The following is a 19594-nucleotide window of genomic DNA, read 5'->3' on the forward strand; positions in this document are numbered from 1 at the left end:
AAAAATGGTTAAAAGCAGGAGCGTGTTAGCGGCGGTGCGGCTCGCTTTGAAAGGATTGTGTGGGTTCACTCGGGTTGAATGGAGAGTGGAGAAGGTTTTTTAATTCAAAATAAGTCCCGATTAGTGTGAAGTTATGAAAAACAATCGGGGGGCTCATGTCAGCTAACTAACTAGCTGCGTGCCTCTAAGCAACAACAACAACACGGACGGAGCACAGCTGTCTGTTTTCTGTAGCGGTGAGTGCAAATGACAGGATACTGCTGTTTTTAACAAAAGCCGTGGCTACCAAACGGAGCAGAGTCATTAGAGAAAGTTGAGTTTTCTAGAAATTCATGTTTTTCTGTCACATTAGTTGTGAGATAGAAACAGCTAATGGATTCAAGCAGCTGGCATCTGATAAGACGCTGCTCTGTGACATTTTGTGTACATTTGAATGCAGCATGGAGCTAAAGTCATCTCGCTTTCACTGCTTTTACTCTTTTTATTAGTATGAGCAACCACTAACTTTTAGTTTAGATTAGCAGTATAATTACTAGAAGTTTTAACTGCTCTTAAAGGAACTGCTTTTTAATAATGTGACACTTAAGATTGTCATATATCACATAAAAATGTTAAAAGTGCAATCTCTCAGATATTGTCCGTCTTATGGAAATTGATGGCTCAGCCTTTCCTTTGTTTCTGTCCAGCCTGAAAGTCAAAGTGGCTCCAGAGGACAAATGCCTCCTTGTGTGCCTGTTTCACATGCATGGCACGCTAATAAAGCCTAGTTTTAAATCTGTCATGCATTCTTTGACTGGCACAAGGAATTCGCACTAGTTTCCCAAGGATTGCATGTTAATATATATACTTCATTCTGGTTTGTTTGGATACATTCAAGTGTGTCTTCATGCTGTTTGCAAGGATGTTTTGTCCCCCTCCTTCACCCTAACTTTCCTTCCCTTCAGTCCCTCGGCGCTGACCTTTACCCCATATGAAGCAGTCACACTCAGCTCTCATGTCAGCTGTTGGAGACGGGCTGTTTACGGGACCCTGGCTGGGAAACGTAGCCTGCCAGGTCCTGCTGGCACACAAACCAGCATGTCCCCACTGATTATATGACCCGTAGTCAAAGAAGTGTCCGTGTGTAGCTGTGCAGAGTTTAATAATTGGTCAAACGATCTGATTGACTATCTCAGTATATAAAGGTATGAACCTCTGCCTGTTTGTAACTCAGATTACCCAGCAGGCTCCCGTCCTGAGAGGACTTCTGACCTCTGACCACAGCAACATAAATGTCTTCAGACTAGAATAGTATACAGACACAAACACTACATAGCATTAGGTCCTCTGAAGTCCAGCCAAGGACAAAGTACAGCCCATAACTGTGGCCTGACTGATTTTGGATGTTTGTGAGATAAAAAACTTTGCTCCTGGACATAGTAGAAAACTAGTATACATTTCTGATCAGGATTCTTTAATTTGGATATTGAAGAATTATGAATAAGATGCACTGAGTGGGGGCTTTTACAATGCTTGGTGATTGACAAAGTATTTATTAGAGACACTAGTTTTAAGTAGGCACACACATTAACATTAGTACATTAAACATTTACTTAATACACCATTAAGGTTGCATTAAACTACTGTTTTCAATAATTAGCAATTTGATGATTATTCTCTCAATTAATGGGTGTATTATTTGACTTAAATTGTCAAAACATTTAAAAATGTCCATCCCAATTTCCACAATATCCATAATGATGTCTTCTGATGTCTGATTTTGTTTTCTTTCATAGACTTAAATATAAAACCAAAACTGAAGCAACAAATAGTAAATGTTTGCCATTTTTTCTGAAAAACCTGACGTTAAAAATTAGTCAGCAACTTATATATCCATCTGCATTTACAGTTGTCTGCTTTAATGACACACACTTTTTTGTGATTAATCGTAGCTGTAAAAAAAGAGAATGATGAGTCTGTCCTTTAAAGTTTCCTTACATTTGATGAGAAAATGTTACTGTCATCTCTTTAATGCATCCTGATGTCCACTTTGTCCTTGTTGCAGTCTCAGGAGGATGTCTATGAATGCTCCTGTTGGCAGTTTTGGGATTAATCCTATGGATATTGTTGCTACTGTGGAGGATTAATACCAGAGCAGTGGCAATGCCTCTGAAAGGAGAGGAATCTCCATCTGGCTTTGCTCCATCTGCAGCCGAGGAGGACATTCTGGCTACAGGAGAACATTCTGTGTCAGCAGTTGCTGCCACTTCAACAAACAATCAGGATAACAGTCCACAGGCCGACGGTGAATCCTCTGGTCTCCAAGTCAAAACAGAGTCCTTTGAGAATCTACAGGCCTCTTCTGAGGTAAAGTCAGAGCAGCCATCGGTGCCTAAGACCACCCAGACACGTTCTAAGACCATCTCAGCAATGCTCAGCTCAGGGCCTGAGGCAAGGGAACGCCTCAAGTTCATTCTTGGAGCATCAGAGGATAACTCTTCAGACGAGGAACCTCTAGTCTCGAAACCTCCAAGTGGAGCATCTCAGCCACCAAACTCCACCCCCAGATCTTCCCCTCAGCAGGCCACCTCTGCAGTGCCACAGCCCAGCTCCTCGGGCATCAAGTAAGAATTTGTTTCTGTTTGAGCTCATTTAGTTTCAACTGACCGAGGTCAGGCATTTTGTTGTCACATGATGACACGTGTAAAAAGCTTTGTCTGGAAGTCGTAGGTCTGGCTTGTGACGTGAGCACCGAGGCATCCCAAGTTTGAGGGAATGCAGTACACTGGATCGATTTTTAAGTCCTGCAGAGATGAATTTATAAGAAAGTCTGTATGTTAGACTAACACATGGTCACACTGGTAACATACCGTTATGCTACTTTTTGTCCTGTCTCCGCTGTGTGTTATCACCTGACTGCATCGAGCTGACCTGTGTTATTGTCGCATGCCAAACATCTCGACTCTATTATTGGAACAAGAGCCACAGCCAGTGACTTTGAAAGCTGTTGGTGGTGTGACTCCTGATCACAACACAGTAAACAATTTAAAATTCTGTGCTCATTTTTTAAAAAATTGTTTTTGCTGTCATCTGCAAAATAGAGTTTTTTTTAATAGCCAGTCTTGATAGTTTGTGATATGCGGGCCAGAAGAGTTGTTTAGTGCAAACAGCCAAGTGCCCGGATCAACATGCTTAGTTGGATGGAACAATCTGTGTATGTTACTGGAGCTTCTGGTAATCAACATGAAGGGGAGAAAGGTAAGATATTTCTTTCTGCTAAATCACAGCTGTAGAAGCATGTTCCTGCAGTGTGAGTAATGTTTTTTTCACTTTTTAGAAGTATTTAAGGGAAAAAAGATCTATTTGACTACGTGTGCAAGAGGGTTTTAGCCTGTTCATGTCCAAAACTTTGGCCATAGATTGCTTTCTTTTATAAATAAAGTAGAACACTTAGTCCTGCTGTTGGTCTCTACTCTGATTATATTTGTAAAGAGCAGCCAGCGATCTGTCAGCAGGGATCTGTAGATATTTTGCTCCATGTGTGGGAGGGGAGAAGAGAGGAAGCACCTACAAGGAAGCGTTTTGTAGAGATCTCTTTGTTTTGGTCATAGATTCTAAAGCACATTTTACTACTAAGGACTCAAGCACAGTAAAGTCGACTGTGTAATGGAAGAAGAGAGCAACTTATTCCCATATCTGCAAAGGTATGTTCTGCAAAGTGGTTTGTTATCGTTCTTTGTAATTTGATACTTTAGCTGCAGTGTTTGGTATGCGGACAGTTATCAAAAACTTTATTGCAGAACAGCTGGAAGAAATAGTGGAAAGTCACACACCGTTACTTTGTGCCGAACTTAAACAAATGTTGCAGCACCTTCTACAGACATGTTTGTGAACAGGAAGGAGTGCTCATGAGGCGGTACTACAGTTATGTAACTGTGCAGAGCTTGTCTTGGCGCTCGTATGTTTGAGGAAATAAGAAAACTAAAGAAAAACGCAACAATTTGTACCCCTGAGGGGCAGACAGCATGACACAGCCCAGAATAATGTTGTAGTGTGACGCCATTGTAAAACGGTGCAGTAAAAGCGTGTTCAGCTGTACAAGTTGTCTTCTCATGATCCTTCAATCATGTTTGTGATTAGATACACGGTGTTTGTTCAGTAAAGTATGTGTCTAGTTAGAATAAATCCCATCTTATCGAGTCTTATGACCTAAAAAACGGTCAGAAAGTGCAAGACACCAAACTGAAAAAAGGTTATCAGAAAGTAGTTCAATAACAGATTGTATTCCCTGAGTGAACAGTACAATACAAAAGTTAAGTTTAAAGGTCACATCAGACATAATTGCGCTCCAACTGTACAGTAACTGTACACTGATGCAACACAGGTATTTCTCTGTGATATCTTGAGATGGGACAGTATTTCTGTGAAGGTACAAGTGGCATGTGGTGCAATTGCAGCAAGACTTTGGAATGAACATGACACGAGCCAACAATTAGTAACGGTATGTAAGTTAAATGCCTAAATAGTATTGCAGTATTCAATCAAACTGTATTTTCTAAAACTAAAAAAATGCCTGCTTGTTTTGTCTAATCAGTGTTCAGTGTGTTGTAATGCTGGAGGTATTTATATAGTATTGTGTGATATCAAACCATGTCAATACAGTTCAGTTTTACTTATTTTATATTTACCTTTTGGAGTGTTGTTAGAGTTTGGACAGACTTATATTTTCCAATGACCCCTGTTTATTCTATTTCTTAACATTGACTGCTGTGTAGAAAAAACTCATTCCAAAAATCGATCAAAATATCTTTTGCACTTCAATCTTAAAGCTAATTCTCTCAGTAAACGTGAAAGCATAAAGGTTAATTTCCAACTGCTGCCTTATGATTTGCAATATTTTCTTCTAGTAATGATGATATTAATTACCATTAATTAAAAATTTGATGACAAATGGGAAATAACTTCAACTTGTAAGGAGTGATTCCTGTCACATCTCTCATTTGTATTGCCTGGTGTCACATAAGGTAGCAGTCATTTTTAAATACAGTAAATGGGTCATAATGCTTGATGCATTCATGCAGGCTGTACCTTCAGTCTAACTTCCAGCTGCTCACAAAGGCTGTGTGCATGCATATTTATGTATATTGATATCAAAAGACAGATTAAGACATATAACTTTTAACCTTTTATTGGCTCCACGGTGGCATACGTGATAAAAAGGGATGCCAAGAACTTCGACCTAATTTCTGTATGTAATAGCTGTACTGTGTTGTGAATTGTTGGCTGTGAAGAGCAGCAGTTAACTGTCATTTTGAAGATAAGGTCATAAATAAATGGGCTGTTACAGACTTTTGTCCCTGCCTGTTGCAAAGAGAGACTGAACTTTGACTTGGGTTTTTGATTTTAAGTGCTCCGCCTGTTGCTATCACGTTTGTTAACAGGCTCTGATTGAGCCTGTTGTGTAGTTTTTTTTCTTTTTACCTCTGTGGTTGTAGAGAAGAGCTGCATTCTGGTTCTGTTTTGCCTAACTGGGTATGAGTTTATATAGGATGACATCTAGCCTGCAGGTTCTGGGATAATTTAATGTATGCTGCAGCTCATATACAGAACTGAGTACACTCTGGTAATTGTGTTTTGCCATTTACTGGACAATGGAACTAACCATGAGCTATCCATTCCAGGCCTAGCATGTCTGGTCCTCACTTGGTGAAAAAAGGACGAGAACACAGAAAGATGGATCTACAGAGGGACTTCACTGTGGCCTCTCCTGCTGAGTTTGTCACACGATTTGGTGGCAACCGTGTCATAGAAAAAGTATGACTCAGAGTCTTTCTTTTATTTCTGGATTTCTGCTTTCATGAAATTACAGCATGTTCCAACTTTTGTCTTTCTTCTAAGGCTACTCATCTGGTTTCTGTTTGTATTACAGGTGCTGATAGCTAATAATGGGATTGCTGCAGTCAAATGTATGCGCTCCATCCGTCGCTGGTCCTATGAAATGTTTCGCAATGAGAGAACCATCCGCTTTGTGGTCATGGTGGCTCCTGAAGATTTGCAAGCTAATGCAGGTTATTGTGACCTTTCTCAGTTTTTATTGCCCAGCAGTCATCACCGAGAGCTTTTCTGGGTTAGAGTAAGAGAAAAACACTAGAAACTGTCTGACCAGGGAGTCAGGTGTTTGATCAAACGTCTTCTTGTGTGTTTTCTCCTACAGAATACATTAAAATGGCAGACCATTATGTGCCTGTACCCGGTGGCACCAACAATAACAACTATGCCAATGTAGAGCTGATAGTGGACATTGCGAAAAGAATCCCAGTACAGGTACATGTCAAAGTTGATCAACAAAACATTGTTCTTTCTGATCTGTGGCTCTGGGTTAAACCTTTCACACTTTAACTTTATCTACAAACAGCTGTCGGCAATGATTATATGTGTGTTTGTTTGGATTCTGTGTCTTTATAGGCTGTGTGGGCCGGTTGGGGACATGCGTCTGAAAATCCCAAACTGCCTGAGCTCCTGAACAAAGCAGGGATATCATTCATGGGTATGAACTGTTGCCTTCTTTTAGTTAGTACCTGTGTCGCATCTCATTATTAAGTGACAACTACTGTTTCTCATTTCTCTCAGGGCCATCCAGTAAGGCCATGTGGGCTTTAGGGGATAAGGTGGCTTCTTCCATTGTGGCCCAGAGTGCTGACATTCCCACACTGCCATGGAGCGGCTCAGGTAATGTCTCTGTTCTTAAGATGTGTAATAGGACATATTCTGCTGTTTGCACAGGGTACAGACAGTGATATATTCTTACCTGATGTGTCATTGTGCTCCAGGTCTAAGAGTGGACTGGGCTGAAGAGGACCAAAGGCAGGGAAATGTAATCAGTGTTCCTCCAGAGATCTACACTGAGGGCTGCGTTCATGATATAGATGATGGACTAGCAGTAAGTATATTTAGGATATCATCCCTCTAATGTCTGTACATTTTCTGATTCTTTTTTTTTTAACCAGAAGCCAATTTTCTTTTGCTTAGTTATATTGTGTGCTCTGTTTCTTTGCAGGGAGCTGAGAGAATTGGTTATCCGGTTGTTATCAAAGCGTCTGAGGGTGGTGGTGGAAAAGGTATCCGGAAAGTTGAAAGTTCTGAGGATTTTCCAAGTTCCTTTAGACAGGTTTGTGCTATTATATTTAACACACAAATGTCTGCGTTCATTTGAAACTCAGCCACAACTTTCTACACTGTGATGCAGTTCTTATTTAACATGTATTTTGAATGCAGGTCCAGACAGAGGTACCTGGCTCACCCATCTTCATCATGCAACTGGCTCAGCATGCCCGTCACCTTGAGGTCCAGATACTGGCTGACGAGTACGGAAATGCGATCTCTCTGTTTGGGCGAGACTGCTCTATCCAGAGGAGGCACCAGAAGATCATAGAGGAGGCTCCTGCCACTATAGCTGCTCTCTCAACATTCGAGCAGATGGAGCGGGTCAGTTTAAGTCAGCGCTTGTATTAATTTTCCCATCCCAACTTCTGCTATGGGTCAAACGTGTTTTGTGTCTTCTTTGTTTAGTATGCTGTGCGACTAGCCAAGATGGTGGGCTATGTGAGTGCGGGTACGGTGGAATATCTCTTCTCTGAAGATGGAAGTTTCCATTTCCTGGAGTTGAATCCTCGTCTGCAGGTGGAACATCCCTGTACAGAGATGATCGCAGATGTAAATTTGCCAGCTGCCCAACTTCAGGTAAACCTTTCTTGGTTGACTTAGAGTATGCTCTGTAATTAGGAGGGTTGATAAAAAAAATTGAGAGACTTGCACAGAGTGCGTCACAGTTGTGCACATGCAGCATGTACAAGCAGTTACTGTTTCAAGACAGAATGATGAATCACGCTGCGCTATCAATGATAGGACCTACGTTACTTTGTTTTTGGAAAAGCTGGTGGGAGCACATTTTTCAGTTTCTTCATGGAGCACAAACTGGAGGGAGACACCACATTCTGTGTCTACTAGCAGCCAGGATGAGCAAATATTCATGTTAAGGATCATCAATGGTTTAAAGAGAGGGTCTGCAGCCACCAAGAGAAGCAACTGTATTTTTTTTTTTTAGTGGAAGAACCTACAGTTTCCAAAACTAGACAGTATGCATCAGGTCAGGAGTGCACTAGGAGCATGGTCATTGTTTTCTTCAGCATCTAAGTGGTCGTGCACCATTAATTAATCCACCAGAGTTGAACTGTCAAGGCAAAATTCGACTTTAGCATCCTGTGGTTACTGAGAGAAGGCAATCGTTGCAAATGACCTGAACTGTGGTGCAGTGGCATGTTAGTACTTTAATGTGCTATGTGCCATGATTATGTATGGATTTTGCCACAGAAATACCACAATCTTTGATCCTAATCTCCTTTTAACATTTAAATAATGTATAATTTCAGATTTTTATAGACACAGTGTCTGAACTTTTTGATCAATTGTTGTATATCGCAGGAAAAACATGAGCCATCCCTTTGCAATGACACTGTAGAGCCAGATTCAACTCTGCCATTTTAACTCTTTGTTTGGTTTGTTTTTTAATCTCTGATAGATTGCAATGGGAATCCCCCTGCATAGAATTAAAGACATTCGCATGCTGTATGGAGAAAGTCCGTGGGGTGACACCATCATTAACTTTGAGACGCCGGAGTTCATGCCAAGTCCAAGAGGGCACGTCATAGCTGCTCGGATCACCAGTGAAAACCCTGATGAGGTAGAGCTCAGTTTCATCAGCACTCACAATCCTACATTTTGTTAGATACTTCTAATTTTCACCCTTTTCATCCTTGTGCTCACTCCCAGGGGTTCAAGCCGAGCTCTGGCACCGTGCAGGAGCTGAACTTCCGCAGCAGTAAAAACGTCTGGGGTTATTTCAGCGTGGGGGCGACTGGGGGCCTCCATGAATTTGCAGATTCCCAGTTTGGACACTGTTTCTCATGGGGCGAGAACCGTGAAGAGGCCATCTCGTAAGAATCTTACTTGATGGTGCCATGTTAACTGATCTTTAGCTATTAAAGATTTCAGGTGTTTTGCGTACTGTCAGCCAATAATGAAATATCTGTTCTAATGGTGTAACTGTCCATGATGTAACAGAGCAATGTGGGAAATGCAATGACCTGCCAATAACACAGTCAAATTTTAAATAAGGGAACTTACAACTGGAGCAAATGCAATTATCTTACATTTTTCAGGGTGATTAAAGATATACTACTATTTCTTTTTCAAGAGGTTATATAATAATCTAGAATAAAACAATGTAAAGTTAAAACATTAAAATATCTAGATGTACTATGACCTGTGTTTATCAGGCATCATATTTGCTGTGTGCCTCAGGAACATGGTGGTGGCTATGAAGGAGCTGTCCATCAGAGGTGATTTCAGGACAACAGTCGAATACCTCATTAAACTACTAGAGACAGAAAGCTTTCGAAACAATGACATTGACACTGGCTGGTTGGATCATCTCATTGCAGAGAAAGTGCAGGTAGGAGGCTGAAAACCTTGGTCACTGAATTTGTACACAGTTTAGTTTTGTCTTTGCTTCATAAAGCCACATGTTTGTCTTACAGGCAGAGAGACCAGAGACCATGCTGGGGGTTGTCTGTGGAGCTTTGCATGTTGCTGATTCTAGCTTTAGAAAGAGTATGTCCGACTACCTACATTCACTGGAGAGGTCAGTAAACAGATCTTATTAATGTCTCAATGCGGTTGCTACTATGTGATTTTAAACACCCTATCTGCTGCATCTGCAGAGGCCAAGTACTGCCTGCAAACAGTCTGCTCAACTCTGTCAGTGTGGACCTAATATATGAAGGAGTCAAATTCTGTCTGAAGGTATTTGTTTTATCCCTGTACTGCTCCTCTTTTGACCTAACCTCGTACTGATTTTAATAACTTCTTACTGCCACTGCCTGCAGGTGGCTCGGCAATCCCCAACAACTTATGTCATCATGATGAATGGCTCCAACATTGAAATAGATGTCCACAGGCTGAGTGACGGTGGCCTCCTGCTGTGCTATGATGGCTGCAGCCACACCACCTACATGAAAGAGGAAGTAGACAGGCAAGACCGTGACTGTGTAAGATCTGGATGATTATTTACTTTTGGTTAAAGTGTTCACTAACTTCCAGTATTATTTTACCTCTACAGCTACCGCATCACTGTTGGCAACAAGACTTGCGTATTTGAGAAGGAAAAGGATCCCACAGTGCTGAGGTCGCCCTCTGCTGGCAAACTGCTGCAATATGTGGTTGAGGACGGAGGTCATATTTTTGCAGGAGAAACCTATGCAGAGATTGAGGTAACACATTTTACTACACTGTACAATGTCTTTGATTTCATGATGCATGTTGTGTCTGCTGGTGTTTTCAGCTGATTTCATTGTGCTGTGGTTCTAGGTGATGAAGATGGTGATGGCTCTGACTGTACAGCAGTCTGGCTGTGTCCACTTTGTCAAGAGACCAGGGGCAGTTCTTGAGCATGGCTGCGTGGTGGCAAATATGGACCTTGATGACCCCAGCAATATAGCTAGAGTAGGTTATTTCAAATCACTGCCTGTAACACATAAACTGAATTCCTAATTGGATGTTTATACTAGTCTCTAGCATGACTCTACGGATGTAGATTATTGGCATAAGCTTGGAACTCAACACATAATAATTATGGCTTTATCCTTCTCTTCCACTATGTATGTGTTAGCATTTTCAAAATCCCCTCCACTACAAGAAACATCAACCACAACCTACATGTTGAAAGTTTCAAGTTTTGGATCATACAATTAGGCTGCCCTGCGACTTGAATTTGCCTTTTTTTTTTTTTTTTTTTTTTACCATGACAGTTCAGATTGTAGCTAAAAGACATCAGATTAGACATTTTGGCCTGTATTTTTCTGATTTAATGAACAAAATGTATGTCCCACGTTGAAACTGTTTTTATTTTTAATTGCAAATATTAATTAAGAATTGTTCCAATTTACCAAATATTATAGGTGGAACTCAACACAGCCACACTGCCACCGCAGCAGCCACTGCCCATGGTAGGGGAGAAGCTTCACCAGGTGTTTCACAGTGTGCTCGAAAACCTGTTTAAAGTGATGGATGGGTACTGCCTTGAAGAGCCCTACTTTAGCAGCAAGGTAGATATCAGCCCTTCTGCCATTTCAGATTCCAGAATTACAAGACCTCAAGAATTTTTGTTGATGGTATGAATGTGTTTGGAATTACATTTCTGCAGCTGAAGCAGTGGGTGGCTACTCTGATGAAGACTCTGAGGGACCCCTCCCTGCCGCTGCTGGAACTCCAGGAGATCATGACGAGTGTAGCTGGTCGCATCCCAGTGAGCGTTGAGACAGATATCCGCAAAGTCATGGCGCGATACGCGAGCAACATCACCTCTGTCCTCTGCCAGTTTCCCAGTCAAAGGGTAAAACTTAGTGGTTGAAATTGGGCATGTGTCACACAAGTTATTTAAATATGAATATTCACTCCTGTCATTTTATTGTAATTGTGTTTTGCTTGTTTGATTCCAGATTGCCAACATTTTAGACAGCCATGCAGCGACCTTACAGAGGAAGGCTGACCGAGAGGTTTTCTTCATGAACACTCAGAGTATTGTACAGCTAGTACAGAGGTTAGGATGTTTTAGTTTTGTCAAATGCAGATTGTGCAGTAACATATATGTCCGATTTTCATATCATGTTTGTTGACTCGTTTGAATTCGCTCCATTTAGATTTCGTAGTGGAATCCGTGGTTATATGAAGTCTGTGGTTCTCGATCTGCTGAGGCACTACCTGCAGGTAGAAATGCAGTTTCAACAAGGTAACATTAATAGTCTTTCAACTTTTATATGGTGTTTTCTTTACAGTTACTGCAGCTGATCTTTTGTTGACATATTTGTGCTCTTTCTCTCTCTTACAGCTCACTATGATAAGTGTGTTATCCACCTGAGAGAACAACACAAACCTGATATGAGTCCTGTGCTTGACTACATCTTCTCTCATGCTCAGGTCTCCAAGAAGAACGTCTTGGTCACAATGCTCATAGTAAGACTTTCATCAGACTCTGCACTGACAAAAATATACTTCCTACATAATCCCTTTTTGAGAAACCGTGTGTGTCTTTGTGTGTGTATAGGACCAATTGTGTGGACGAGATTCCACCCTGGCAGATGAGCTCATGGTCATTCTGAATGAACTCACACAGCTGAGCAAGATGGAGAACTCAAAGGTGGCCTTAAGAGCCAGACAGGTAAGATTGCATACATCTCAGCGAGGAATATGGTAGCTAGTTCAAATATACACCATACAAAAGTGGTAAATTAAAGGAATAACTTTATATTGTACTTTACATAATTACTTATAGTGCATTTTCAAAAATCCACATTACAAGAGGCTTCACAAAGCATCAAAATAAAACAGAAAATTCAATGATATTTTGACAGTGTTTATTTTGCAAATTTCAAGAAAGCATGCAGAATTTTTTTTATACTCACATTATTCTGTTTGTTGGTTGATTTGTAGCTTAAGGCTGCTATATTATTTGTGAATGTCTCTTAGGTCTTGATTGCCTCCCATTTACCATCATATGAACTGAGACACAACCAGGTGGAGTCCATCTTCCTGTCGGCCATTGACATGTATGGCCACCAGTTTTGCCCGGAGAACTTGAAGGTTAGCTTTGCAGAAATTTCATTGTAATCATCACTATAACAGCTTGGATATCAAATAAATAATATATTTTTTTTATTTGATACAGAAACTGATTCTCTCTGAAACATCAATTTTCGATGTTTTGCCCAATTTCTTCTATCACTCCAATCAAGTTGTGTGCATGGCTGCATTGGAGGTATGGTTAGTAGATTCAAAAAAGGGATTTCTTTCTTATGCATTTTTATTTCTTGGTCAGTGATAATTACTTGGTGTGCTTTGGCTTTTAGGTGTATGTTCGCAGGGGTTATATTGCCTACGAACTTAACAGCGTCCAGCATCACCAACTGCAGGATGGCACGTGTGCTGTAGACTTCCAGTTTATGTTGCCATCGTCACATCCAAACAGGTACCAAGTTTCAGACAGACTTGCAGATGAATAGTACAATGCCACTGTTCAGTCTCTGCCACTTCCAAATTTGAACAGATGTTGAGCATCAGAGGCTGTAATGTCATCTCTCTATTGAGACCTTTCACTTGACGCTGAAAGGTCTTGACGTTCAAGTGGGCTTCCACTGAGCAAAGGATTCATTAAACCAAATAAACTCTTAATGGAAAAATGCTTTACTATGTGGCCTTACAAAACATAACTTCAGCCGTCCCTAATTTTCTTTTTGGCATTCAATGATAGATCAAATAAATGGATAAGTGGTACTGGTGGAAGGCAGCCTATGAACTTCTGTTGTAACTGCTTACGGCTAACTCTGACTGAAGAATGCTTTCTCCCATCTGACATTAATGTGAATGTGCATAGCATCTTGTAAAGTGCTTTAATCTAATCATAATAGCTAGAGGTAGGCGTACAGTTTGATCAACCTCTGCTAATATTCACCTGTCAATCATCTTATTTCAGAGGGAGCAGCCGTACTCTGAACAGGTAGAGTAAAGCTCCTCCCAACCAGCCAAACCTGATCGTGTGTATGTCTCAAAGCAATGCATGCTGGATGCACCGTGTCACTTTTTCTCCTGCTTAGATACATTTGCTTAAGGACTCCTCTAATGAGCCCTTCCTAATTCACTTTTTAAGCTCAGCTTCTCCATTTGTTTTTTGTTGCTTCTCTCAACTGGTTGAAAATTACTGAGCTTTTTGAGAGAAACATCTTTTATTTATTTCATGTTCCTCTTAAAAACTTCAAGCCTGAGATTTCACTGTTTGCTACCAAGTGGCGAGCCTGTATTCTCCATCATCGGATATTGATTCCTGATTAGCAAATATCAATCACGTGTAGTAACATTTGTGCTGGCTAACAACAACAATTCATAATTCCTTTCAATTCAATCTGGTGGGGACTCAATTTGGACTTGAGCTGGACTCGGTCATGAATCTGTTAACTCCTGACTTCACTTGGACTTTAGAACCTTCACCCGTGGTGACTTGATATCCTCCCAATGCCTAAACATAAAAGTATATTTGATACAAAAATTTGCAGCTAATTAATTGTAGGTAAATACAATAAGTCAATAGAAGACAGTCTGAGTAATCAGGAAGGAGACGCACCTTTGGCAATGCACATCAGCACATATTCAAACTAGGGCTGTCGCAGTATAACTTCATGATTACAGCGGTCAAAAGTCATGATGACAAAATTCATTTCATTGTTTATTGTATGTTTTCTCTCCTTTTGAAATGAATTACACTTAAAATGTGAGTCCAGAAAGGTGGAGAGAGACTGTATCCATGACTGTCCTATATGTTGTTCCTATGTTGAAGTGTCAGCCAGATAGTTACTGGCACTGGATTATTTACAATATCATATTTGTATTTTTAACATGATATCAGTTTTTCAGTTATTAAATATCACAGTTATTGCCAATGCCGGTGTAACTCAACACCCCAAATTCAGACATTAAAACATTCCAGGAAGCAGAATTCCAGTTTTTGTCTTTTGTTAATTTAAATGACAAATATCTCAGAGGAGAGATCAGATCAGGGCTAAATAATACCCAACAGTAGCTCGACCTGGACGTAGGACTTCATAGTCAAGACTTGAGACTTACTTGCGACTTGCAGGCCAGTGACTTGGTGTCACCTGTATCAATTGTATTTAATTAGAATTGGATGGAAAGAAAATCCAGACTTGCTTTAATTGCTCTCTGTATGAATTTTTCAACAATCAATTGTTCAGTGTTGCTTGAGCACTTCTCTTCAAATGATTATTCAGTGGTCTTGTCTCTTTTTCAGGGTTCCTGTACCAGTGAATGGATCAGGCCAGTTTAAAATCAGGCGGCAGAGCAGCGAACTCTTCCTCGAGGGAGCCTTGTCTCCACCCTGCCAGCGCATGGGGGCCATGGTGGCTTTCCAGTGTTTTGATGACTTCAAAAGGTCACTTTTAACTTGTCTGTGTTTATTCTCCAGAGTCTATGTAGAAGCCGAGGTGATTTAGTAGAAGGCAAATGGACTTCTGTCGTTGTTGTCATCCAAAAGGCTTCCTCAGTTCTGACTGGCTGGCAGGGATCTGGAGTCCCAGATAAATATTGTCAGCCCCAACTCCCATGGCTAATGGGCCTTTATTGCCACAAGACTTACATGTCTTGAGGTGTGAGTGATTGTGAAACTGCCAGGTTTCACAACTAATGTTGTGAAACTGCAAGGTCAAGGATAACTCAAAATCTTAATGGTGGTGGAACTTTCTGAAAGATCTCAAGACTGCATGATAAGTACCAGATAAGTTTTGTGGACCTCGTCCTCTGTTTAGAGATGGCTGTTTAACATGCTTCCTTAACTCCTCTCTCAAACCATCTGTCTTCTGTGTCCAAAATGTGTAGATTACTGTTCTCACAAGTGTCCCTTATGCTTCAGATGCAGGTGGGACTGCTAAGTCTTGTCCTGAAGAGCAGACTCTCCTCTTTTTTGCTTGTGGAGCAGTTGTTTAGTCTCCCCTATATATAGACCTGTGTGCTCCATGCTGTGTTGGACTGCATACACAATGTTGTTCAGCTTGATTGTGGGTGTTTTTTCCTCAGGGCACCCCCGATATACCAGCACCAGTGTTATTCCATTTGTTATTCTTTTGTTCTCAGTTTGATATTGTGCTGTCTTTTCAAATGTCTTTGCTGATTTATTAAATGCCCAATTGGGATAACCACAGAAGTCCATTTGTTTTCTACTGAAGCAAGGATCACTTTTGAATTAATTCCAATTTACCTCCTATTTATTTAGGACAAAGATATGTAGATAAAATCCAAAATATATTATCTCTCTATTCTCATGTTTGCTCTGCTTCTTCTTCTTATGCAGGAATTTTGATGAAGTTCTGTCCAGTTTTGCAGAACCACTTGACGGTGCTTTTTTCTTAGAGTCCTGCTCCAGTCTCTATGAGGAGGAGAACTTTAAGGTGAAGGCTGTGGCACTGCAATGGCTTATCAATAAAAAAGGCTTTTTAGTCTGTCTGTGCAGCTACTATTTTTTCTTCCATCCTTCACAGAATGTCAAGGAGAACCCAATTCACATCATTAATGTGTCCATAAAAACAGCAGACACAGACGATGACAGTGCTTTGGTCACAGCCTTCACGTCCTTTGCCCAGTCAAAGGTCAGCTATCAGATTCACATGTTCATCTTATAAATGTCATACATTTATATAATAGTGAACTGAAAAATGTTCTACTTTTTTCACAGAAAGCAGTCCTGTTTGACTATGGAATCAGAAGGATCACATTTTTGATTGCACAGAAGGTAATCATTTCCAGATACAGTAGCACATAATCACAGATGATCGGCATGTGAAACACAAACAGTTACGCTACTCTGAAAATTACAACAAAGAGAGAATGAAAGAGATACTCAGTTTTCATTTAAACATTTGTTTGAATTTATGGTGTAACTTTGCGTTTATATTGCTGCTAGCATTCATGAAGAATTTTCAAATCCTAATTTATTTTTACAAACATAGTAAGCACTAAAGTACTTTTGTGCTGCTTTCCCTATTGGCTGGTTGGTCTTTCTGATAACAGGAAAAGAAATTAAACCAGTGCAGATGTTCTGCTCTTAGCACCACTCTCCTCTCCCAACTCTTTGTGACCCCTTCTTAAGCTGAAAATAGCACCAATTAAAGTGTTTGTGTGCATATTTTTTTCTAAAAATATTGCCTTACTGTTCCACGATAACTTCATTTTGTCAAGTTAAGTTAATTTTGTTCATTAGGTTTCCAGTGCGATTACTTTCAGAAAGTACTTACATGGTATTTTAAGATAGACCTGCTATCTGATCATTATCATTTTGCTATTATATTTAAACAGAGAGAATTTCCGAAGTTCTTCACATTCAGAGCAAGAGACGGGGTAAGTTTCTGGTAACCTGAATCGCATTAATGAGCCAACGTCCTGCTGTCAGGGGAGATATTGATGCCCAAACTGTGTCTTCAGTTCCAGGAGGATCGGATTTATCGGAATCTGGAACCAGCTTTAGCATTTCAGTTGGAGCTCAACCGAATGAGGAACTTTGATCTGACTGCTGTTCCCTGTGCCAACCACAAGATGCACCTCTACCTGGGTGCTGCTCGTGTTCAGGAGGGAGCTGAAGTTACAGATTACCGCTTCTTCATCAGAGCAATTATCCGACACTCAGATCTCATTACAAAGGTAAGAAGAGGACCTCAAACTTAAAGAGAATTTATCTAAATTAAAGACATTGTTTGGAATTGTTATGTATTTTTTAAGGTGCATTTTTTTACAAGATGAAAACCTTACATGAGGTGGGATTACAGACTATTACATGATGCTGTTTGACACATGTTTACATGCAATTATATCTTTACACATAACCAGGAAGCTTCCTTTGAATACCTGCAAAATGAGGGTGAGCGTCTTCTGCTGGAAGCCATGGATGAGTTGGAAGTGGCCTTCAGTAACACCAGTGTCCGCACAGACTGCAATCACATCTTCCTCAACTTTGTACCCACTGTCATCATGGACCCCTCTAAAGTCAGTGTGCAGCAATTTCTTTTACAGTTTTTCTTCACTACAAATTACTAGTATTATGAGTTTTAAGCAGTTCTCAGACTTAAAGTCAGGTTGATTTTATCCACAGTGAAGTTGTTTAATTAGATGCAATGTTTACATTGTCATAGCTGTAGTCCACATTCACTGAAGGATATACACTGAGCCGTACAGACTTCAGACTGTATATTTATTAGATTTATTGTGAATCCCTGTTTTGACCTTCAGATAGAGGAGTCTGTCCGCTCCATGGTGATGCGCTATGGCAGTCGTCTTTGGAAGCTGCGGGTCCTGCAGGCTGAGCTGAAGATCAACATTCGTCTGACAACTACTGGAAATGCTGTTCCTATCCGCCTCTTTCTCACAAATGAATCTGGCTATTATTTGGACATCAGCTTGTATAAAGAAGTCACCGACCCAAGTTCTGGGCAGGTGAGGACATTGGATGTGTTCAGTTCAAGGCTTTTGCTATGGCTACATTTTCATGGTTATAAAAATGACCAAATTCACCATGTCATCTTTGCCTTTGCAGATCATGTTCCAGTCATATGGAGACAAGCAGGGTCCTTTGCATGGCATGCTCATCAACACTCCCTATGTGACCAAAGACCTGCTGCAGGCCAAACGCTTCCAGGCTCAAACTCTGGGAACTACATACGTCTATGACTTCCCTGAGATGTTCAGACAGGTACTACTCATTCATCATCTTATTTCTGACCTAATGTTAGCAACCTGTGTGACCTCACTGAAAGTCTTTTTGTAGGCCTTGTTCAAGCTGTGGGGTCCAGGAGACAAATGCCCTAAAGACGTGCTGACGTGCAATGAGCTCGTCCTGGATCCACAAGGACGACTGGTGCAGATGAACCGGCTGCCTGGAGACAATGACGTAGGATGCTTTTAAGAACATTTACATTGACTGCTACGCTTTGTGTTCTATTTCAGTGCAACAATACTAGTAACAACTATAACCGTTCCTCCCCAGGTGGGAATGGTTGCCTTCAGGATGAGGATGAAGACTCCAGAGTACCCAGAAGGCAGAGACATTATTGTCATCTGTAATGACATCACTCACATGATCGGCTCATTCGGTCCTCAGGAGGATGAGCTGTACCTCAGGGCTTCTGAGCTGGCTCGAGCTGAAGGAATCCCTCGCATTTACATTGCAGCCAACAGTGGAGCACGAATCGGTCTTGCTGAAGAGGTCAAACACATGTTCCAGGTGGCCTGGATTGACCCTGCTGATCCCTACAAGGTGACAGCTGAGACAACTTTCCTTTCATACGTGCATTTTGTGAAAGTAGATAAAATGACTGCAGGAAAATGTGTGTGAAGGTGCACATTTTATAAGGGATTATTTCCATTTCTTCCTGTAGGGTTTCAAATACCTTTACCTGACGCCACAGGACTACACTCGTATCAGCTCCACCAATTCTGTTCACTGTCACCACGTAGAAGAAGGTGGAGAATCCAGGTATAATGTTTATTCTTACAAAGTAGCAAAGTCGACTAATTAAAAAATGAAACCAATAGCCGTTCTCTGTCGGATAGTCTAGCAAATGTAGGTGTAATCATTGTAATGTGTCTAAAGTATTTAAAGTGTGTATCTGTTCTATAGTTCATACATGTTTTTGTAGATCCATGCTGTTACAAATGGCATGAGAACCAAATTCTACCAGCTTGTTGTGTGGTCAGAATGAACTTACTAATTAAAATATAAGTTAAGTTCAACTGACAAAATAAGATGTGTTCTTTGTTGATCTTGTCAATGTGCTCACCTTTTACAGGTACATCATCACTGACATCATTGGGAAGGATGAAGGCCTTGGGGTCGAGAACCTGCGAGGTTCTGGCACCATTGCTGGAGAATCTTCTCTGGCCTATGAAGAGATAATTACAATCAGTATGGTAAGAATGTGGATCTGATTTTCCTCAGCAGTAAGCAGGG

The 19594-nt window shown here is 40.7% G+C and overlaps 1 protein-coding gene across 4 annotated transcripts in view; it reads left to right on the forward strand.

The window, feature by feature from the left end:
• Positions 1-19594, forward strand: part of acacb (acetyl-CoA carboxylase beta) — a 25562-nt gene continuing 5968 nt past the window's right edge. Inside the window, exons 1-42 of one of the 4 annotated variants that reach the window (XM_023269868.3) lie at positions 1-236; positions 2045-2603; positions 5661-5793; positions 5909-6047; positions 6194-6303; positions 6445-6526; positions 6610-6708; positions 6810-6919; positions 7037-7147; positions 7255-7464; positions 7549-7719; positions 8558-8719; positions 8809-8972; positions 9340-9490; positions 9576-9679; positions 9759-9840; positions 9924-10069; positions 10157-10307; positions 10405-10539; positions 10995-11141; positions 11240-11428; positions 11535-11635; positions 11736-11824; positions 11924-12048; positions 12140-12253; positions 12562-12675; positions 12761-12850; positions 12942-13060; positions 13565-13588; positions 14894-15034; positions 15950-16046; positions 16137-16244; positions 16331-16387; positions 16951-16992; positions 17077-17292; positions 17479-17634; positions 17878-18081; positions 18182-18337; positions 18413-18535; positions 18632-18901; positions 19023-19120; positions 19434-19554. In XM_023269868.3, the coding sequence (XP_023125636.2) occupies positions 2065-2603; positions 5661-5793; positions 5909-6047; positions 6194-6303; positions 6445-6526; positions 6610-6708; positions 6810-6919; positions 7037-7147; positions 7255-7464; positions 7549-7719; positions 8558-8719; positions 8809-8972; positions 9340-9490; positions 9576-9679; positions 9759-9840; positions 9924-10069; positions 10157-10307; positions 10405-10539; positions 10995-11141; positions 11240-11428; positions 11535-11635; positions 11736-11824; positions 11924-12048; positions 12140-12253; positions 12562-12675; positions 12761-12850; positions 12942-13060; positions 13565-13588; positions 14894-15034; positions 15950-16046; positions 16137-16244; positions 16331-16387; positions 16951-16992; positions 17077-17292; positions 17479-17634; positions 17878-18081; positions 18182-18337; positions 18413-18535; positions 18632-18901; positions 19023-19120; positions 19434-19554 (5700 nt within the window). In that variant the 5' untranslated portion in view covers positions 1-236; positions 2045-2064. Of the gene's footprint in view, positions 237-2044; positions 2604-3076; positions 3238-4330; positions 4481-5660; positions 5794-5908; positions 6048-6193; positions 6304-6444; positions 6527-6609; positions 6709-6809; positions 6920-7036; positions 7148-7254; positions 7465-7548; positions 7720-8557; positions 8720-8808; positions 8973-9339; positions 9491-9575; positions 9680-9758; positions 9841-9923; positions 10070-10156; positions 10308-10404; positions 10540-10994; positions 11142-11239; positions 11429-11534; positions 11636-11735; positions 11825-11923; positions 12049-12139; positions 12254-12561; positions 12676-12760; positions 12851-12941; positions 13061-13564; positions 13589-14893; positions 15035-15949; positions 16047-16136; positions 16245-16330; positions 16388-16950; positions 16993-17076; positions 17293-17478; positions 17635-17877; positions 18082-18181; positions 18338-18412; positions 18536-18631; positions 18902-19022; positions 19121-19433; positions 19555-19594 lie in introns of those variants that run through there. The other 3 variants (XM_023269869.3, XM_035947958.2, XM_023269870.3) reach the window with 3 other exon arrangements.

The sequence above is a fragment of the Amphiprion ocellaris genome, chromosome 6 (genome assembly GCF_022539595.1).
Source record: "Amphiprion ocellaris isolate individual 3 ecotype Okinawa chromosome 6, ASM2253959v1, whole genome shotgun sequence".
NCBI classification, from domain to species: domain Eukaryota; kingdom Metazoa; phylum Chordata; class Actinopteri; family Pomacentridae; genus Amphiprion; species Amphiprion ocellaris.